The sequence below is a fragment of the Toxotes jaculatrix genome, chromosome 7 (genome assembly GCF_017976425.1).
Source record: "Toxotes jaculatrix isolate fToxJac2 chromosome 7, fToxJac2.pri, whole genome shotgun sequence".
NCBI classification, from domain to species: Eukaryota; Metazoa; Chordata; class Actinopteri; family Toxotidae; genus Toxotes; species Toxotes jaculatrix.
In genome coordinates, this window is record NC_054400.1 from 20,042,433 (window position 1) to 20,064,315 (window position 21,883).

The following is a 21,883-nucleotide window of genomic DNA, read 5'->3' on the forward strand; positions in this document are numbered from 1 at the left end:
GCATGCATGTGTGTGTGTGTATGTAAGTATGTGCATCCATGTATATGCCTGGCATTATATACCCTAGACAGCTTCTCATGGGTGCCTGCAGGTCTGTATTTACCTTAATTATTTTCAAATGAATCTGTTGATATAATGCAAGGTCCAGACAGTTGATATTAATGATGTATTAAGTAGCATCATACAATTAATGTAACAGGAAAAACAAAAACAAAAAATAATGTGGGATAAATAAATGGGCACTATGAAACCTTTTCTTTCTAGATGGCAATGACAGCTAAGAAAATGTAGAGACACAAAATAAAAGACACCCCAGACTAAACATTCATTAAAATTTATGTATATTTTTTTCTCTGACTTTTGGTCTAAGACATTATATTATATATTATATATTAAAGAATAATAACCCACTTCACAACGAACATTATCCGTCTCTGGCACAAGGAGGCGAACTCCTGCAGCGCCCGTGAAGAGCATTGGATTGTGGGTATTTTGTGTTTCCTGATAGACTCTGACAGGCAGTCAGCTGCTGCAGGAAAGTTTTGACATAGTTTGATAGCTTTGTGTGTGTCGTGTTATTACATGCTATCTTACTGAAACTTCATTTCCTGCGTGCGCTTTCCATTTGTCACCGAGTACCGTCCTGTAAATTAATCCGGTTTGTAGTTTTATATTTATTTCAAAGAGGAAAAACAAAACAAACAAACAAACAACAACAACAACAACAACAAACAATAACTGGTCACTTGGAAGAACTTTCGGAATGAGCTTGAACGAACACTCCTTGCAGGCTCTGTCATGGAGAAAGCTGTACTTGAGTCGAGCCAAACTAAAAGCCACAAGTCGCACTTCAGCTCTGCTCTCGGGCTTCGCAATGGTGAGTCCGCCTTGACTTCAGCGGTTCTTGTTACAGTGAACACAATATTAACTGCACTAATGCACGCTCGGGTTTTAGGCCGTCGGCACCAACCGCTCACACATATGTGACGCAGATTATTGTTTGTCAGGGGCTGTGGCACTATACGGGATTTATGACGGCTCCTGTGCGCTTATATTTACTATTAACGAACGTTTTGTTTTCCGTGAGGGCAGTGGACGGAGGACGTGAAAACAAAAAAAAGGTCACAGGATCAGAAACACACGGTAGTCTGTCCGTTTAGTGCTCTTACATGAGATGCAACAGTGCAACACTAACGGACCAAGTGAAACAAACAGTTTGTGTAAAGTTCAGAGGGCTGGCCCACACACCCACACCCTCAACTCCGGGTTTATCTTCCGCCATAACAAGTAGATCGCACAGCCGAGGCATCCACGCCGTTTTTACATTTTTCTTTGTGCATACAGCATCTAGTGAAATCAAAGCGTCACACAGCGACACACAGTGCATGTACTGTAATCCTAACTGTCATATTTATTTTGTTACGGATGATGGTCAGGGTTAAATGGTTTAAGGCGGATTATTTGCATGGTTGTCTGGTTATATACGGCTATAAGGTGGAGCAGAGCAGATTTTCAGTAGTGTATTAGCCCTTGACTTCTATTAGACCGGTTTTCAGCAAATGTAAAGATTATCTCACAGTTTGATAACGATAAAAGCCTAACCCCAATGCTGATTCCAAAAGTTCATAATGAAACACAAAATTCTAAATAACGTTGATGGGAAAACCATCAACTATATGACTGAAGATCCACCTATCAGTGCTGATACTGGTCCAGTGGTATTACATAGGTGCATTCCTAGATACCAGTTTATTAACATGAATACTCTAGACACTACTTTTCTTTATAAATATATATATAAACTGTGTTGCAAATACTTTCCTGTTTGATTTTCCCAGGTTGCCATGGTGGAGGTACAGCTGGAGCGGGATTATCAGTATCCTCCAGGGCTGCTCATAGCCTTCAGTGCCTGCACTACCGTTCTGGTTGCAGTACACCTCTTTGCCCTCATGATCAGCACATGCATCCTCCCGAATCTTGAGGCTGTCAGCAACGTTCACAACCTCAACTCTGTCAACGAGTCTCCTCATGAGCGCATGCACCGCCACATAGAACTGGCCTGGGCTTTCTCCACAGTCATCGGCACCCTCCTCTTCCTCACAGAGGTGATGCTCTTGTGCTGGGTGAAGTTCTTACCCCTCAAAAGCAACACCAAAGAAAACAACGGCACCATAAGTTCCGGTGAGGCCGCAGCCATCGCTTCCACTTGCATCATGGTGCCATTTGGAATTGTTTTTATTGTGTTCGCCGTCCACTTTTACCGCACACTGGTTAGTCACAAAACGGACCGACAGATCCGAGAGCTGGAGCAGGTCATTCAGCTCCAGAACCAGCTGGAGCACAGGGCTGAGAATGACGTCCTGAAGGCAGCTGTTCATTTCCCTTGATTATGGCCAATCAGCACATTCAACATCACAACAGTGGACATTCAGTCAGGCTTTTATTGTTAAATCTCGTGTCAAAGCTTTACTGTTAAAGTTTATGAACTATGCTCAGATGCCTTTTTTGAATTTGCAAGCTTCTGTTTGTCAAGTGTTGCAGGTTTCGACTCAGTCCACTTTTGGATAATGCATGCTCGCAATCTTCTAAACATTATATATTAGGAAAATAGTTTCACTTTTAACTTGGAGGTTAAATCATTTGCTCTCAGGTGCTAACATTTCAGTGGCTTGCAGAATGACATATCATATTTTAACATTACACATTTTATGGCTAAAGTCTCCAAAGGACTTCATGTGGGCACTTGGAGTGGAGTGATACTCTTAAATTTGTTTTGCTTTTTTATGAAGTTAAATAGCTGGCTGCTGATTTCATAGGACAAATGTACTATGTGGCAATGAATAACACGTTGCTGTTGAGTTGTAACGGTAGAAACCAGGACTTAACTTCAACCATACTTGTAAAATTTGGTCAAATTGAAGATCCACATCATATCCAAACAATGGCAGTAAATTAAAGGTGCATTTTCTTGTTGGAATATGACTTAACAAGGCCAGAACCTCTTTTCAGTTTTCATGACGTCTGCAGCAAAGCCTGGTTTTAATTCAGGGAAACGCTTCGGTGCTGCTCTGTTTGTGGTTTTCTTTCAGTAATTTGCTGATACGTAAGTTATCAAAGATAAGACTTCAAACTGTGCTGCTGATGTATAGGTATACCGTAAAACTCGTCACCACTGCAGCATCCACCTGTGCCGCTAATAGAGTCATGATTTGATTTGATTTCAACTGTTCTTACGTGTGCCTCACTTTAAATTCAGCTTTGTAGGGAGCATTACCAAGCCTTCATTATCGGTACAGATGTTCGTGTTCAAGATGTGAACTGTGTGAGTGAAATATCAGTTATGTTACAAACACTGTCTGCTTGTTTTAAAATCAAAATTATGAAGCAGGTTGAGTCCTTTTAAAACATTTACTAGTCCTTAGTTATTCGCCTTGGTTGATACACACATTCCCATCCTTCACTGTACTGAACAGTTGCTTGTGGGAACTTTTTATTAAGCCCTGCTCACCAGTTGTTTTAGGTTGTGTGAAATGTTTGTTCCCTTCCATTTCCCATACTCTACCCATACTTTTCAGATTTCTGAACAATTTAGATTTTACGACCTGCATAATCCTCATTTTGAAGAGCTCCAAAAGCCTGTGAAACTGAAAATTTAAATTTAAGCTGAACATTGTTTAGGTCTTTAACTAAACTATAGAAAGAATATATTAATACTAAGATCCAGCAGTATTTGTGTGCAAGTTTGTGTGCATTTTTTGAAAATAAATGCTGGTCAGGGATGCTTTTAATCAGTGTGTTATTGCAGTGCACACACTTTTTATAGCAGGGTTTGTTGGGAATCCAAATAAGGAGCATGAGGAGCCATGCTTTTGTAAAAATCAGTCTTGGGTAAAAATTTCACGTTGCTTTTGCAGTTCTAACATACTGTAATCCAAAAGCTGGTTACTGATTTTGATGAAGTATTGTTAATTGTATTATTATATAGCATGCATGTATTGGAAATGTGTATAAATTTGTATGTTTTGTACTTTTCATAGTTTACAAGCTTGAGTATATTCTCACATTGTTTAGGTTACAGATTTTTTCAAGTGTGGAATATAGAGTGTGTTCTTTTTGTCCTCTGGCACATTGTTGAATTGTTCTTCTTAGGTCTGACCTTTTTTTTTTTTTTTTTAATTTCTCTCTAAGGAAATGTGCTCACATTCAGGGCTGGATGACAATTGATTATTATCATTACATTCACATCAGTATATCATACCCCCAAACATGCATCTCTAAATATGTTGAACCAGCAAAACCCTACACAACATGGGTTGTTAAATATTTGAGAAAATACCCACAACCCTCTTTAATCTATGTAATGAACGTGTATTTGCATTTTTATCATGTGATTTTGAGTTGTTAACATTGTAACATAATGTATTTCTACCAAGGAGATGCTGTCGTCATTATTGCAATATCAGTTTTGTCTTTATCACCCACCCCCTACACATGGTTCATGCTGAGTCATGGTAATGTAATAGTTTCTATAGACCACAAGCTCCCTAAGTTTTTTGCATTGGAATTGTCCAGATGATAATGTCTCTGGGACATGTAACAGAAAACAAGGAGCCACAAGGTGTTCATAAGTTACAGACTGTCAAGTAAAATTATCGTTACCCTTTGTCAAAGCACTGATAATAGTGTTTAAGACTTTTTTTTGTTACAAGGAATTAAATAAAGAGGTTTATGCAGACTGACTGCGCCTTCTTGCATCTTGCAAGCATGCAAGATGCAAGCAATTGCATGTTTCTTTGGTTCAGTTTTGTGGTTTATTTATTAACCCAGTGTATGTTACTGTATATAGAGAGGTTCCACTGTTTGTGTGAATGCACAGCTTTTAAAGTGAATTATCAGCAAATACTGTATTTTTAAGTTGCACCTACGTGTGGTGTTAGCAGCTCAAGAAGCTGCAGCTTTTTAACCTGGTAAGATTCACCAGGACTTTTGTTGCCAGTGTGAATAAAAGACATTTGAGATGATATGTGCTTGTGAGTTATTTGATGATATGTGCTTGTCAAAGATTTTTTTTCTCTCTCAATACTCAAATGCCAATGACCATGTTAATGATTTATTCTATTTAGTTTTTACACAATAACAGTTTTCTTCACCATTTATTCAGCCACTGATACAAAAATACTAAAAGTATTACTGGATACATCAGATCCAGTTACAACAGAGTACAGTTGTGCTCCACTGTAAGACTGACCTGTGGAAAGACTCCCTTGTCTCCAACAATAACCGCTTTGAATTCTTCTCGCTGACTGGTGTTTCCTCTGCTTGCTCCTGATCCTTTTTTGCTCCTGAAAGACAGATGGACAATGATGCTTTCAGTGAACCCAGAGGTAAACTGTCTGCAGAAACCCTGTTGAAAGACTGATTTACTTCAAAGTAACTTGTACACCATCATTTGTTTGGGGTATGAACAGATTAAAGGCTTTGGAAATGCTGTTGTGGCTTTGATTTATTTGTTATTTGCATATACTTTTTTGTTGTTTAGTTTAGTTTAGTTTAGTTTAGTTTAGTTTAGTTTTACTTTGGTCTCTTTCTACTGCTGCAGTTTTATTTGGGTGTTGGCAAAAATGTAAAAGATTAATTTCAGAACATTACACAACATTTCACAATATGCTTTGTTTTTGTTTGTTTTGTTTTTGTTTTTTTTAAGGGACCATGTATAGTACTAGACATTAATTGTTTTGTTATTCAGTGTATTGTGCCAGAGTTACAGTCTGTAGTTGTAGCCTAATCGTGACATGTATAATAATGTGATATTTGATTTTCTGCTTTACATTTTTATTTATTAGCCACCAACAACATTATGGATTATTACTGTGCATATAAACTCTTGAAGGTGCATAGAAAATTCACACCTGTTAGCTCACCTTAATCCAACTTTTTGTGCTCTTCCGCCTCACCCAAGGGTCTATTTTTCGTCCCCCGTCTGTTTGGCGGATGAATCTATCACCCAACCTGGGCGACGACACCGAGAATCGCACCAGCTCTTCCACAATGTTGTTCCATCAAAGGATAAAACTTCGGTACAGGTAAGCGAAATATAAATGTTTTGTTAGAAATGCAACCCTGGAGTGTTTGTTGTATGTTTTTATTTTAAAACCTGTAATCTTTCAGAGAGGGATAACGTTACAGGTGATGCTCTCCATCACCTGTTGGGGCGTGTTAACCTGCAGAGGAGGACTGATGTACGCTAGCTAACAGCTGTACCTTGCTACAGAATGACAGCGTGTTTATTTGTCATATTTCCAGGTTTTGACGAATGTGATGGAAAGCGAAAAACAAACTACTGAGAGAGAGACACCGCCTCAGCACTGGAGAAGTTGCAAGTTGATTATTGACCCTGCATTGACAAAAGGACTGTACAAAGTGTACCGTTATGATGGACAATATTTTAACATACCCGTGAGCGATTTTCAAATATCTGTTTACTCTTTCTCCTTTTATAAACAGCATCGTTTGTGTATGTTTCCCCGCTATAACACTGCAATAAACAAGCATATAACTTTCCTGTTACAGTGATGGGTGTCGTTTACCTCAACAGGTGGAGGACTTAGGTCTATTTCCTGTGGATAATGTCAGAGATCCCCGCATCTGCCGCCTGTGGAGCAAATGCAATAGGACTGATCTTTTAGTGCCTAAATTTAAGGTGATTTTTATCATATATATATATATATATACACACACACACACACACACATATATCTATATATCTATATATCTATATATCTATATATCTATATATCTATATATATATATATATATATATATATACACATATATCATAATAATAAGGACAATAATTGTTGTTGTCTGCTTTTGTGCTTTCAGGTTGATGAATGGTACATTGGCCCCGTTCTGCCGAAAGAAGTGACATTTTCCAGGTTGAATGACAATGTAAGGGACGCCTTCCTGACTAATATGTGCAAAAAATATGGGAATATCGAAGAGGTGGAAGTATTTTACAATCCTAAAAACAAGAAGCATTTAGGGATTGCAAAGGTTATCTTTGACACAGTGCGGGCTGCAAAAGACGCTGTTCAGCACCTCCATCAGACGTCAGTGATGGGAAATATTATTCATGTGGAAATTGATCCCAGAGGTAAGCCTGATTTAAGGATTACCTTGCATTTTAAGATAATGAAAGTGTGTTTGTCATGTTGATGGTGTTGATTAATTCTAATGTGCCAACCTTCTTCAGGGGAAAACAGGGCACGATATCTCCAGCTTCTCTTACGCGGCCTTTATACCCCTTGGACATTGCCGGTGGGCAGCAGTGAGCAAGCTCTTCAAACCCTGATCGACAGATTTCTGGTAATCATTTTAAAGCTGCTTGCCATGGTTTGAACATTCAAGTAGTAATCGTTTGTTCAATATTTATAAACCAGCTATTAAATGAATATGTTTAACAATAATATTTCTCAGTTTAGTTTTTTTTGTTTTCTCTTTTATTGTATATCTTGCAGGGCAGTGCAGTCATACAGCAACAGGGGATCATCTCCAGCCCCACCAGCATTGCTACACCCCTCTCTCTCGACACAGCCTACTCCAGTATTTGGCAGGATACACCTGGCAGCTTCGGGCTTACACCACGTTCTCAGGGAACCCCCCGCACGCCTTGCTTGTCTGCTACTCCTCTCTCCCAAGACTCTTGCTACTCCAGTCTTCAGGCGACTCCAGTCCTCCAGGGTGAGCCCTCCACCTATAGTGTTCACAAACCTTTAAGACGAGAGCTCTACCATCGCAAACCCGCAAGGTATCACCGGGGATCCGGAGAAGTCTCAGACGTCAACTTAATTTTGAAGCATTGCCAACCACAGCCACCACACAGCCTGTCTGCTCAGATACAAACTAGCAGCCAGCATCTTGCACTGTGGGGTAACAGTGCACAGTCCTCTACTCACAATAATAGAGAACCCTCCTTTGACCTTGCTTCCCCTTGTCAAGAGTCCAGAGACGTGGTCACTGCTACCTCTAAGACTTTAGCTCTGAAATGCAACTCTTTCAGCATTCTGAGCATTAATTTCGCAGCTGACCAGCAGACAGCAGCATCACCCCCACCTGATGACCACGCATGCATAACAGTCTTATCTCCATCTGCTGTAAGCTGTTCTTCCAGCAGCCCCCAGCCTGAGGCAGAGAGTTTGGACTCCCGCATTGAAAATTTGCTGACAAACAGCCAGAGCACTGACCCCTCATACTTTGATAGACGGACTTTGGAGGCTGATGTGCACTCTCAGGACAGCCCAACTTCGCCTTGCTCAGCTAATAACTCCCCCCTCTCAAATGACTCACTTGTTTGCACTCTGACCTCTTGTGGGCCCCTCACAACCAGCCCCCAGCGCTCCTACAATGACCTGGTGCATGTCAGTCTAACATCGCTCACTGAAAATGAAGAGGATGAAACTACTCAAGCTGTTTCTTTTCTTACAAGAAACTCTGAGTCTCCCACTCCTCCTGAGTTCACACATTTTCAAAGGAGGGTTCACATGAACAACAAAAGCGATGCTGAAAGGTTCCAGCCATTATTATGGTCAAAGGTAATTCTACATACATCATGATGATGGTTGAAGTAGTAGTTATTATGTTCTTATCTATTTGAATGTATTTCTGTTGTGCTATGAACCTCCCATTGAGATTTTTTTCCCATTGTATTCAGGAGCATCATGCAGCAAACGAGGATGAGGAGATCTCAAATAACAAAGAATCTGGAGCTCTGACAGCAACAAATGACATCTCTCTTCCTCCACCTCCGTCTTTTTCCTCTCAACAACGTACCCTCAAAGCTCCTCCTGCCATTACAACTGGATGCTCCCGTCCACCAGTCACACCTTTCCCTTTTCCCATTCCTCCCTTTCCTCCATCTATTCCACCTGTCCCACCGCGCCTGCCAAATGGCACCATCCCCATCCCACCTCCAGGCTGGATCCCCCCTCCAGGCCATCATATCAGCATTCCCATTCCTCCTCGTCCTCCTCCTCCTCCTTCCATTCCACCTCCTGCTTCTATTCCTCCCCCACCAGCTTTTCTGGGACCCCCTCCACCTTTAATGGTGCCGCCCTCTGTTCCACTTCCAGTGCACACATACCCCTTACCCATGCAGCCTGCAGGCTGTTTGGATAAGGGGAATACTCCAAGGCATGGCAGTGCACCTTTACCATTCCCTCGACCACCCTGGCCTGCTTCTTCTTTTCCCAGGTTTAATCCCTTTGTGCCACCACCAGACTACCCGCTTGTGCGGGAAGACCCTCATAAGGCCACAGTAGACAAAGTTTTAGAAGTCCTCATGGATGAGTTGAAGTCAATCATTAAGAAGGACATTACACGTAGAATGATCGAAGGGGTCGCTTTCAAGGCATTTGAGGACTGGTGGGACTGTCAAGAGAAGATAACAAAGGTAAGGTTTGCTTTGTCCTGTTCCTCTTTTAAGGGCAATACACTTTTGGAGCCAGTAATTTTATTATTGTTGTTGTTTTATTCATAAGATACAAGTTCCCCCTTTGAAAAGAGGACTGGGAAGTGTTGAAGAGACGAACAAACAAATAAATCCCCTCAGTCGCATCAGTGACCAGGGCAAAAAACCTCCACTACCGTCCTTCAAGGTAAATGATTGTTTACCGTGCTATGAAACCCACCAGCATTTAACCTCTTAACGATGCATAACTTAATGTAATGTAAAATAACTTATTTTTATGCAGGTAAAAAAGAAGAGACCCAATGATCCTGCATCATCAAAAGAGATAGAAAATGTGTTGTCCTCTACATGTGGAAATTCTGGTCAGTGCCTTAAATGTACCCTAACCCTCATATGCTATACATTAACGTCTTCACCGGTCTGTTCTAGACTGTAGCTTGATCGCCTGTGTTGCTCTCTTTCCACGGGGCTTTAGATGTGAAACATGACTTATTGAGACCTTCTTCTGAGAGACCTAAACGCAGACATGCAAGACCACATGCACTTGACAGTGATGATGATGATGATGATGCTGTTGAAGGGAAAGAAGTTGATAACCCAATTCAGGATGAAGAAATGATACCAGGCAAAGTGGAGGCTGTTCTGCCAGATGATGATACTTCTCAATACCTGGTAAATAGGGATGTTTTGTGAAAACTAATAGTAAAAGTACAGAATGATCCTTAATTTTGAATTGCAGTGTGATAACACTACTTTCCTATCTGTTTTTAATAGAAAACTGAATTTCTTGAAGCACAAAGCTCATGTGTTTCCATAAGCAGCTCATAATAGAATGTTATGGTTTTACAGAGTAAACAAAGTATTTACATGATAGACTATATATGCTGAAATTAAAACTGCATGATATAATTGTTGCTCTGTTTAGTGTGACAGAGATCATGATGATGATGACGACAGTAATCATCTTGAGGAAGAAAAAGAAGCGGCACTAAAACACACAGAGGACGAAGTAGCCGTCATCTCCCACTCTAGTGATGGAGAGCAGTGCTTAGATGGTACGTTATAAGGTCATATAGTAGCAACACTGAAAGCTAAGGAAGAATCACATACCTACGAGTAAAAATGTTTGTTTGGGTTTCCAATTATAGAGAGTTTTTCAGAGAACAGCTCCTCAGCGGAAAGCGAGTATTCGTCGGACTTCGACTCCTCTGACTCGTTCTCCTCAGAGAGCTTCGAGGACTTGTCCGACAATCCTGAAGATGAGGACATGGAGGAGGAGGATGAGGACAACAGCAGTGACAAGTGTATAGTGATATGGTCAGATGAAGAGTCAGCTGAGCTTGAGCCCCACCTTGACGCTGCAGCGCCGCTAACCCCTGGTGCTCAGCTGGATCTGTTCCTGCAGGATTGGTCAGATTCATTTCAAAGGGAGGAAAGACAGGAGAAGCTGTGGACTTCCTGTCAACAAGACACCTGTGATTTGGATGCCCTAATGGAGCTCCAAACCCACGAACCGCAAGCCCTGCAGCCCCCATCACCTCTGGGACTTCCAGGTTATATGTCCTGTATGCTGTAGATCACATTAGCTTATTGCACCAGGACATTTCGAGCCGTCAATATCGGTCAAAGATTGGTGTTCACAAAATCTCCTGTGACCTGATGGGGATATAAATAACTATCAAAGCATTTACAGATACTATATATTTGATGATCTAATGCCTGAATATTCAGCATGCAGGAATTTAATGTTCCCAGATTACCCTTGCAACCTTGAGTGAATGTTGTACATATGATTTTGTATTAATGCCTTGTTATTTATCTATGTAGCAGTGGAGCCAGACCTTGATGTGGAGATGGAGAGTCTTGAATGGACAGTGGAGTCTCAAGAAACCATGGGAAACCTGAGGCCTCTCACTCCTACTGGCTGCTTGGTGGACAGTGACCATGATCTTCTGATTAAAAGCAAACCAACATCTCCTGTTGTGGAGGAGGTGGAACGGCCGCAAACACCGGGCAAGGGGATAGTGGTTGAACTGGAAAGTGAGGACTCAGATGAAGCCAGTGAAGTCCTGTCCCTCTCTCCAGTAAGCAGTGAGCTCATTCTACCGCCCTCTGATCTTCTAGCGGCCTCATACCCATTATACCACGAGATACCAAAAACTCCTGGTAGAGATGAGAGAAGTGGATGGACTCAGTACAGCTCAGGGAGAGCTCCAGCTCCAGCAACACCTGGCAGAGAGACAGCAGGGTCAGAAGGTAGCACGGTCATGTGCCAACCTCTTATCAGCCCACCACCTATTCCATCCCTGTCCAGCAATCCATATATAACAGCCCCAAAGACTCCTGGAAGAGACATTATCCTACCAAGAAGAGTAATAGTCCACAGGAGGAGAACGCAAATGGTGGCCACCTCATTGCCCCCGGTGTGTGGCGACTCTGTCGGAGGCTCTCCCATCTCAGTGTCCTCTCCGTGCAGCCTGTCTGAATCTTCATCTGACACTGCTGATGGGAGGGGTGTGTGGGTCAGTTCATGTGTGAGAACGAAGCCCTTGCAGGGGCTGGAGAATATGCCCGGCCTTTTAGATGAGGAGAAATCCTTATTCAGACGAAAACAGTGGAGGAGGCTGAAGAGGAGATGGAGAACACATCATCGGCACAGATCACTTAAAAGACTCACTGGTTCACTCTACTACAACAGACGTCCTCACAGGCGGAGGTCACTGTGTGAGGAGAGGAGAATCCTTCATAGTATTTGGAGCGAAGGTCTGGATGAAGAAGATGCAAGGCTGCTGCGGCATACATATGAAAGGCTGCAAGAACAGGATAATGGCTTTGGGTGGCTCAGTGACACCCTCTGGATACCTCACCCTCATATCCTTTTTAACTGGGTAAACTGATAATGTATGCATAGGTATGACTATTTTATAGGTTGTATTATAGAATTATAGTATTCTGTGCTCTACATCCTTGACTGTTGCCCACTGACTAAAGTCATCGCAGAGAAGAGTGAGGAACGCAAATCCTGGCAGCCAAAGCACAGGACCGGCTCTGCTCGCAGCGAAGGTTTCTATAAAATCAGCAGCAAGGACAAAATGAAATACCTCAACAACACAAAGCTTTTCACTGAGCTTCCATCTACCAGCACTCAGGTATTAGAGGGGAAACTGTGATGATCTCAGTGCCCAGTTTATTCCACTCAGTGTTAAATGTCAACATAAATGTCTACAGGGAATGTCCATCCCAGCCCAGCAGCCGACCTCATTGCTCCGTGCTGGATCGGATTTCAGGTCTGAACAGCGCCGCCTGCTGTCGTCCTTCAGCTGTGATAGTGACCTGGTCAAGTTCAACCAGCTGAAGGTAAGTAACTATTAGTAGATAAGTTCACTCAACTGAAAACACAACCCTTCTTCTATTTGAAAGAAGCTTATACACACCCTTTAGTTTGCTGCCACCCACTAGCATTCCTGAACCACATATTGTATTTATCCCAAAAAAATACAGTCTTTTAATGGGAAGTATTCCTTCCCATGTTCTCATGTGGACTAAAAAGAATGTAATCTGTTTGTTTTGCTCAAAACACTGAAAAGGCTAAATCTGAGACATATAAAAAACTCAGTGTCAGTGTGTCTGTCCAGATGCACAAGCCTTGCTACAGTCTGTATTTTCCACCCAGGACAGAACACAATGATTTCAGTGATTACTTAAAATTAGTTAACTGTCGTGTCGGATGGAGCCTGTGTTAACAGTGTTTGTCTCATTTTGTCCTTTTGACATATCTCATTATATCAGTTTCGAAAGAAGAGGATTTGTTTCAGCCGGAGTCACATCCATGACTGGGGGCTGTTTGCCATGGAGCCCATAGCAGCAGATGAGATGGTGATCGAGTATGTGGGCCAAATCATCAGACAGGTGAGACACATGGAAACTAATGAGAAGGCTTAGGAACAAATTCATATTGCAAGCATCTCCCCCAGCAAATGCAGCAGACGAGCTTTTAAACAAATAACTTTCCCCCTGACTGTTTCTGGGATTTATCCCAGTGGCCCACTGGGACCCTGTGGTTCTTCTGGGTAGTTTCCAGGAGTGTGAGTGGAGCGTTAGTGATAAACAACACTCTTATGAAGAGGCGTATCTGTTTTCTTTCTCCTTAGGTCATCGCTGACATGAGGGAGCGGAGATATGAGGAGGAGGGCATTGGAAGCAGCTATTTGTTCCGGGTTGATCAGGACACCATCATTGACGCCACCAAATGTGGAAACTTAGCCAGATTTATCAACCACAGCTGCAATGTGAGTAAGAGCTGCTGGGACTGTGGCTGGAGAATAAAGTGACTCTGAATTCTTTAATAACATCCTAAATGCAAATAACCTTTTTTTTTAATGTCTTGCAGCCTAACTGCTATGCTAAGATCATCACCGTGGAGTCTCAGAAGAAGATAGTGATATACTCTCGGCAGCCAATAAGCATCAATGAGGAGATCACATATGACTACAAGTTTCCCATTGAGGAAACAAAGATTCCTTGTTTGTGTGGAGCAGATAGCTGCCGGGGCTCCCTGAACTGATCTCTAATGAAGTGCCCTGATTATGTCATGAGCCAAAGCTGCCTGAGGTAGTTTACAAATATTAAAAAAAAAAGCCATTTTAATACTATTCAAAACTGTACAGTCAGTCACTGAGTGGAGGCCATAGAGGAACTCAGAAAAGGACTGCAGCATGATGGAGAAGGGCTGGATGAAAAGTTGTGGTGCTGCTTGGTGAATAATGATTTTTATAAACTGTCTTAAACAGCACTGAAGACAGTAATGGGACTAAGCACCTGGAACTTTGATTTTTATCAACAGGATGATAACATGATGAAAACAAAACCTCTGGAAAAAGCTGCATAATAATAAGACACTGCATTTGGTTGTAAATTACAGTTTATGGACAAATTGCAACCAGTTTTTCAATTGTTGTCTCTTCCAGCGTGGAGGGCAAACACATCATGCTAAAAGCCTCCGTTTCAGCGAAATGTCTGTCGATCTCATTGTCCAAACGATAACATAAATGTATAGTTAAATGTTTTCATTTACGAGAGCTTAAATGGTGTTTTGCTTGAGTCAAGCTTGTAACAATAATACTGGTTGTTGTTAATATTTTGTAATAAGAAAGCACTGCATTATGGATGTTTAGTTGTGATGTACTCTTACTAATGAAGTAACATAAAATAGACAATTCTGATAAAACATGCAAGTCACAGAAAGATCAAAGAATGACAGCATCAATAAACACGCTTTTTGCTTTCTTACTGTCTGTCTCACGATGTCCGAGCATTGATGTAGCACATTATCAGTATAACATTCTTGTTTCAGAGATGTAAAGTGAATGTAACACTGGGTTCACATTTTATTTGAAACTCCATTTGGGGTCAGGATAGTCAGATTTCCTCTGGCATGCTGGTCGGCTTCAATGGCCTCAAAAAGAGACTTAAAGTTTCCTGCACCAAAGCCCTGTGGACAAATCATGTATTTAAGTTACTGATACACTTTACCTACAACACGTTTTCCTGTCCAGACGTAGAAGGTACTGTGAAATGTATTTGCTTATGTAAAAGTGTTCATCTATCCAGTGGCGCCCTCACCTGGTGGTTGTGTCTCTGAATGACTTCCAAGAACACAGTGGGCCGATCCTGCACTGGCTTGGTGAAGATTTGAAGTAAATAGCCATTGTCGTCATAGTCCACCAAGATCTTCAGTTCCTGTACGTGAGTAAAGTCACAATTTAATATTTGTTGGAAGGAATTTCTGCACAAGAATAAAAATAATAAAAAAAATACAATAAAGTTTTGACAAAACATAAAAACCTGAGGTTTGCACATCATCACTTCTACAAGTTTGTTAAAATATGGCCACAGCTCTGACCTGCAGGACATTCAGGTCCTCTGTGATTTTGACCTTTGAGTGTTTCAACTTCTCTCTCAGCTGGTCATAGTAGGTGTCCGGCACAGACATAAACTCCATCCCACGCTCCTTTAGGTTACGAATCTGCAAAGAAGGGATTCATCAGGGCCTCACTGTTGCTGCTTTTGGGATATACAAAGCAAAGCACTGTGTTTCATGGACTCACTGCAGTGATGATATCTGATGTGTTCATGGCTATATGCTGTACTCCTGGCCCTCCATAATACTCCACATACTCCTGTAAGTGAAAGCACAGGGAAAGGATAACTGCTATTTAACCATTATCGCACAAGTAAATTGTGTGTAGTCCACATATTTGTCAAAATGTAAACAACGTGCCTGGATCTGAGACTTTCTCTTCCCCATGGCAGGCTCATTGATGGGCATCTTCACTGTCTCCTCGTAGTTTGCCACTACAATGGAGCGCAGGGCACTGAACTCTGTCTGAAGCTGCTTGTCGTCCACTGACCAGAAGCGGTGAAAGAGAAGGTTCCTCTGATACCTGTAAGACCATGAACCAGAGATCAACGGACATCAGACATCAGACCAACAACGTATGGTGGGTTAAACATTTGTGTTGTTTACATTCATGTACTTTATGCTAAATAATTTTAAATGCTTAGTGTTTCTGCTTTTCTCTGGTGTTTGGAATTGGTTCCACTACAAAACTGCAGCCTGATAAACATGAATGAGTGACGTTTAGAGTTAGAAGCTGGCTCATAACCTTCAGCCTGTGTTACACCCCCTTTCCTGGATTAACCAATGAGAATGCTCAATTAGAGAACGGCCTTTTCCCGCTTTTTCATGCCTTCATGATGGGGCAAAAACAAGATCCAGATGTGGAGAACCACTGGAGGCCCACTTAAAAAATGTGCAAAGTCATGCTGATTCCTTACTCATGCTAAAAAAAAGTTATGTAAGAACCAGACATCCTTTGACTCCCGCCCCGACTCTTCTAGACCACATCACAATACAGAGGCATGAACAGCAGGTTTGTTGCCATCGTATGTGTTACATTGCATGTTTCTAGACTCCCTTTAAGTCCATTACCATTCTACTACTGGAACCATTTCATCGTCTGGTTGGTTTCCCACAATGTGATCAATGAAGTTCAGTTTTCCACTTGGGCTGAATGGAAGGATGAAAGCAAAGCCACAGAAACATTATCAATTGTTAGCTGTCATTCAGATGAAAACATACATGTTATGATCTTATGAGCATAGCAGCAACAGAACGACTTATTTTTACTCACAGTTTGGCCAATGAAGGGTCTTTGAACAGAGGAGGGTGGAATCCAGGCAGAAACAACCCACTGTATCCTGTCCTCTCCACAAACGTGTGTGTGGTGTCACCATACTGCAGCAAACAAAAGCATTTCAGCTAAATTCATAATGTGCTACACTGAAATAGCAGCTAAAATATTCAAGGTAAATTCACACTAACCGTTTGAAGCACAGCCAGCCTGACTTTACCATACTTGTCCTCCAGAGTGTGAGGCTCCTTTAAAATAACTGCACCTCGCTCTCTGGCTTTCTGGAAGTAAGGAAAAAAAGTGCATTGAAAGCAAAAGCATTCATCTAAGAGCACTCAGTAACAGCAATTAAATGGAGCCTCAAAAGTGAATGTTGTGTGACTGACTAGCTGAGCGAAGTATTACCTGCACGAGGAAGTCACAGTCCTCCACTGTAAACGCAATATCCTTCACTCCGTCCCCATGCTTGACCAAATGATCTCCCATCTCTGAGAAAAAGCCAAACATGGTCACTTTCATTTTTGGGAGGGTTAACTTTGCAAGTTATAGAAACTAATTATTAGTTCATAATAATTTCATTTGACCAAAACATTTCTGTATTTGTCAGGAAATGTTTTGCATAATTCTTCTGGTATACAGGCAAGACATAAAAATGCAAGTTTTAATTATAACCACTAATCAGCTGATAAGAATGAATGGTAATTTGTGGAATAAAAGAAAGGATAAACAAAACAGTGAGGGATAGATTCATTACAGGTGAGCACAAGGGATAAAATCCAGTGGCCATTTTTCTCAATATAGGTCCATGAACAGTGTAATTGCAATTGTAGAGTAACAACTCCTCTTTTTGTTGTTGTAAACTAATGAATTTTGTAATGCTGTAAATTATGACATCTTGTTTTGCTTTCATAAATGCTAAATAAAGTTCTCATAAAGTGAATACATGCGGAAATTATTACATTTCTTATTCTTTTTAAGGTATTGGCTTAAAATATTTGGGAAAATACAAATAAATACTTCAGCTGTGACCATATTGTGAATCCAGCTCCCCATCGGTGCTGTACCTTTGTTTCCAGGATTGAGGGCAGATGAGAACACATAAATGATCTGTCAAATACAAAGTGAAAACATTAACACATTAGGAGCTACAATCTGGACTTTGCATATCACTATATTGACAGTAAAATCAGTGACATTGAAACAACAGTTCTTCGCAGAACAGTGTTTCTCAGTTTTGTTGCAGTGAAGGAGATCTTCTCGTGCTCCTGGTGTGTCCTGTGTCTGATCTTCCTACTGGGATGTGATGTATTTCCAGATTTAAAGCACTGACGGTTCTTTACCTTTCCTTGTTTGACTACATGGGACACCACTTCACGGCTGCCTGTCTCCAAACCCTGGTAAGCCAAAGGCTCAAATCCCAGCTTGTTGCAGTAATATGATGCAGCCTGTTGAAGATAACAGAAAATCATATGTTTCATTTTCATGTCAAGGTAAAATTAAGCATGATTGCAACAGGTTGGCTTTAAACTGACTGAGAGCACCATCTCCTGGCGACTCGAGAGCTTTGTCTCAGTTTGTGATGTTACTTTTCAAAGTGAGAAAATGAGTAATGAGGGCTGGGGTTTTACATGCTGTGTCACCTCCACCCATCTGGAGAATCAATAACCTTGCTGAGTGAATAGTCTACAGCTCGATCTGTGAGAAAAGCTGATCAGGAAAAAAAAAATCCCACAAAATCAAGCAGGTGTTAGTTAACTTACCTGTTTTGCATTTCCAACCCAAAATGTTAAGTGATCGAAGCAGAGGAACCTGCCCTGATCATGCTAAAGACAAGAAGAAATAATAGATGAATCACTGATGGAAGATTTATTGTTAAGCTTTTGCTGTAGTTAAATTCAATACTCAAGTTTGCCTAACAGGAAAACTGACAGCAAAACTGATGCTAAAGCTGCCGGTTAGTTAAAAGCCTTGTTTAAATGCTGCAGTTTTCAACTCACTGTCAATCTGCTTGAAAACTGCAGCATTACTTTATAACCTCTGTTCAGTATAACATATATGATTAGGTTACCTACCTTTTCGCCTTTGTCTGTGTATGTTGTCTGTAATCAAAAGGCACATCATGAAGGCATTAAATTACAAAGAAAAAGAAAGAGAACAGCTATGCTCAAATACACTAATAAGATCTAATCTAATAGATCTATTTCTTTGTAAATGCAGGGTCTCTGTGACAGGTAATAACAGAAATAAGCAGACTAAAATTATTAAACAGTGGTGACTCACCATCTTTGCTCCCGGTGACCTGACCGTCAGAATGAAATCTACAATGAACTTCTGAATTTAAAAGCTGAGAGGGATGTTTCTAAATCAACGCCCACCGGTGAGGAGGTGGTATTGGAGGAGGAAGAGGAGGAGGAAGAGGGGGGAGAGAATGCTGATGCTTGGTGCATTTGCTGTTATACAATGATTACTTGCAAAAACATGTCAACACACAGGTCTCAACAACTCATTCACTGTCAGTTTGATGTTACTGACCATGATGCTTGCACTAAATGTCATTTCAAGAAATATATCTGTATTAGAGACGTGGTGAATATTTTATTTTGAAAAAGAAGTCATGGCTCCCCTGCTTCATAAAGCATAATCATACATAATCTTAGATTCAGTAATGAATAAATCCAAACTTCTTTTCTGCACACAGAAAAATGTTTGTCCACGCAGGTTTAGAATTACAGCTGCATTTTTCTAAAAGAAGAAGAAGAAAGCCCATATGTTAGTGTTTAGTGGCGAGAGGAGGCTCACTCATGCAGGACTCTCATTGGCTCAGTGGGGCTGAGCTGAATGAACCCACGTGCACCTTGAAATGCCCCCATCCCATCAATCCTCCTCAACATGTCTCTGTAATATCCTTTAACTGTGACTCCTCCAGCTAAAAAGACAATTCTTCAGAGAAGTTATATAATATATAAAACTGTTTGAAACTGAAAATGTGACTCAGCCATGCAAACACCGCAGGAAAACTATCAAAAATCAAACTGATTAATAGCTAACCTGTTTTGGGGAGACTATACTAGGGATAAAAAGTGTTCAGCTGGTGCCAAGGTTTATTTGAACAGATCTGAAGAAGACCTCACATCTGCAAAGACAATGCTATGTTGATGTGATCAAATAGATTTATGGCTACAGCTTCTGCCTGTAGTGTTATAGCTGTTTCATTTGGGACATATCTTTCTCTTTTATCTCAAAATAAAGTCCCACTGTCATGTACCTCTATTATCAGTTCCAGTTTCTGCCCTTTAGTTTAGTTCTCCATGATAAAATCCCAACAAAGTCTATGACTGTGTAATGTGGGACAGTCATCAATGTGAAGTTTGAACTGCTCCCAAACCACAATACAAGCAGGAAAACACCAACTCAAGACAATAAAACTCAAACGAACCCTTAAACAAATCCAACAGATTCAATCACAGAAATGAATGAGTTGCAGTTTCCTCCAAAAACATGCAAACAAATAAAACTGTCCAGACTGTGACCCAAAACACAAAGAACAAAAGATAAGTAGAGACTTCTGCAAGGACGGACTATTCATCAATTACTGCTGCGCTAAACTTTATGGTGCAAGGAAACCATCAGAACAACCTGCAAGTCATCTCAGATGAAGCTGCACTGCATGTGTGTGCAGACACAGGCAATGGTCAGCTGTCCTCTGAAGTTGTCACCCAGGATACTTAAAGACTAAAATATTACCTGAGACTAAACATTTGAACATGGGTGCAGTTAGAGGGCAGGTAGGTCACTTTGGTGAACATTCATTTTTCTTCAGTAATTTCTCCTTTCATTTATGCATATCTAGTTTCCCCCATTCACACTACAGCTTCACGGTTTTTATTGTTATAGATTAACTTGCTGTTTATGTGTCATCTTATCTTTGTTGTGTGATTGTTTAGTTGCAGTTTCAGGTGCAAATAAGTGTGTTTAACATTTTAATAATACACAATCTTAATAATGACTGTGGTTTTTAATTTTATTTTTTTTTTACCCAATCGGCAGGAATCTGGGTCAGTGATGACTCCAGACCTCAGTAGCCAGAAGCTCAAGGTCTTTGTAGTGTTGAGGAACAGCTTTAATTCAGTGACACAAATTTCTTAGTTATGTGTTTCAGCTTTGCCTTCCAGTAACAACTCACTAACCTAATGGGAATTTGAAGTCCACCCCTCTGTGCTCGCACTGCGATGGTCCCTGAAGATTTTTGTTTTTCATGCTGTTACCAGGAGGCTCGCTGTTGTCACGGGATGCAACTACACACATGCAGACAATGGAACATAACAAGCTGGATTAAATAATTACAGATGCTTTTCATAACTACAGCTGTTAGATGATTTAATAGTGCGATATGGGAGGTTTAGTTGTAGCTTAAGCTCCACTGGACATATTTACGCTTCCGCTACACTTAAATGAGGCTTTACCAGAGCAGAAGCACATATTCCAGGCTTGAAATGGTCTCTACTTGAAATACTCAATGTTAATAGATTCAATAATTTAACTGGTTTAACTTGCATTGCTGTTGCATCACAATGTTTTTAAATGTTTCCTTACACATCACACTGCATTACACTAGACTGTAGGCCTAAATCCCTTGATGTTCAGTCTCCCCAAGGACAGACACCTCAGTCAATTAGGTCCTTCCCACGCCAGCACTCCTCACATAATTGTAGTAGCTCAAGTGAAGGTAAAGCTGTCAAGACAAGAAGTAAAAATGAGTGAAACAAATCCACAGATACTGGTGAACGGTGAACAACGGGAGCAACAGCAGGAGCAACAGCAAGAGCAACAGCAGGGCACTGACGCTGCCACGGTGGAAGAGCAGATCTCCTCTGTCAGCCTGGATGATGAATGTGCAGAGGACAGCGCTGCTGCAGAAAAGGAGATGCAAGCAAAGATACAATCTGTTCTCCAACAGGTACGGAACCAGATCAGATCACAAGTGGGCACGAAGGCTCCAAAGGGCAGCATGCTGGAGCTGGTGCAAAGAATCAAAGGCAGAGAAATGGAGATGGCAGAGGGGAACAGTGAACCTGAGGGCAAGGATGTCTACAGCGAGGAGAAGAGACGAGCAGAGATGTCGACAGATGAGAGCAAGGATGAGATGGCTCTAAAGGAGGAGGATTTGAGTGCAATTTTTGAGGAAAAGCTTAAGGATACTGAAAAAACTCTAAGGGATGAATTC

At 41.1% G+C, this 21,883-nt stretch overlaps 2 protein-coding genes and 1 pseudogene across 2 annotated transcripts; 2 read left to right on the forward strand and 1 right to left on the reverse strand.

Annotated features, from left to right (window-relative positions):
* The first annotated feature begins 510 nt into the window (after positions 1-510).
* On the forward strand, positions 511-4,739 carry LOC121184804 (calcium release-activated calcium channel protein 1-like). The gene is made up of 2 exons (XM_041042686.1): positions 511-877; positions 1,839-4,739. Exons 1-2 carry the CDS (start codon positions 764-766, stop codon positions 2,385-2,387), a joined length of 663 nt encoding a protein of 220 aa, XP_040898620.1. The 5' UTR covers positions 511-763; the 3' UTR covers positions 2,388-4,739.
* Positions 4,740-6,318: 1,579 nt separating this feature from the next.
* Positions 6,319-12,358, forward strand: LOC121184403 (annotated as a pseudogene).
* Positions 12,359-14,289: 1,931 nt separating this feature from the next.
* Positions 14,290-18,958, reverse strand: hpdb (4-hydroxyphenylpyruvate dioxygenase b). Its single transcript, XM_041042230.1, has 14 exons — positions 18,940-18,958; positions 18,732-18,758; positions 18,420-18,482; positions 18,000-18,104; positions 17,724-17,766; positions 17,065-17,147; positions 16,851-16,940; positions 16,660-16,763; positions 16,458-16,535; positions 15,747-15,909; positions 15,574-15,645; positions 15,369-15,491; positions 15,089-15,205; positions 14,290-14,957 (listed from the first exon to the last, which is right to left on the reverse strand). The coding sequence occupies exons 1-14, from the start codon at positions 18,940-18,942 to the stop codon at positions 14,847-14,849; spliced, it is 1,182 nt and encodes a 393-aa protein (XP_040898164.1). The 5' UTR covers positions 18,943-18,958; the 3' UTR covers positions 14,290-14,846.
* Between the last annotated feature and the right edge of the window lie 2,925 nt (positions 18,959-21,883).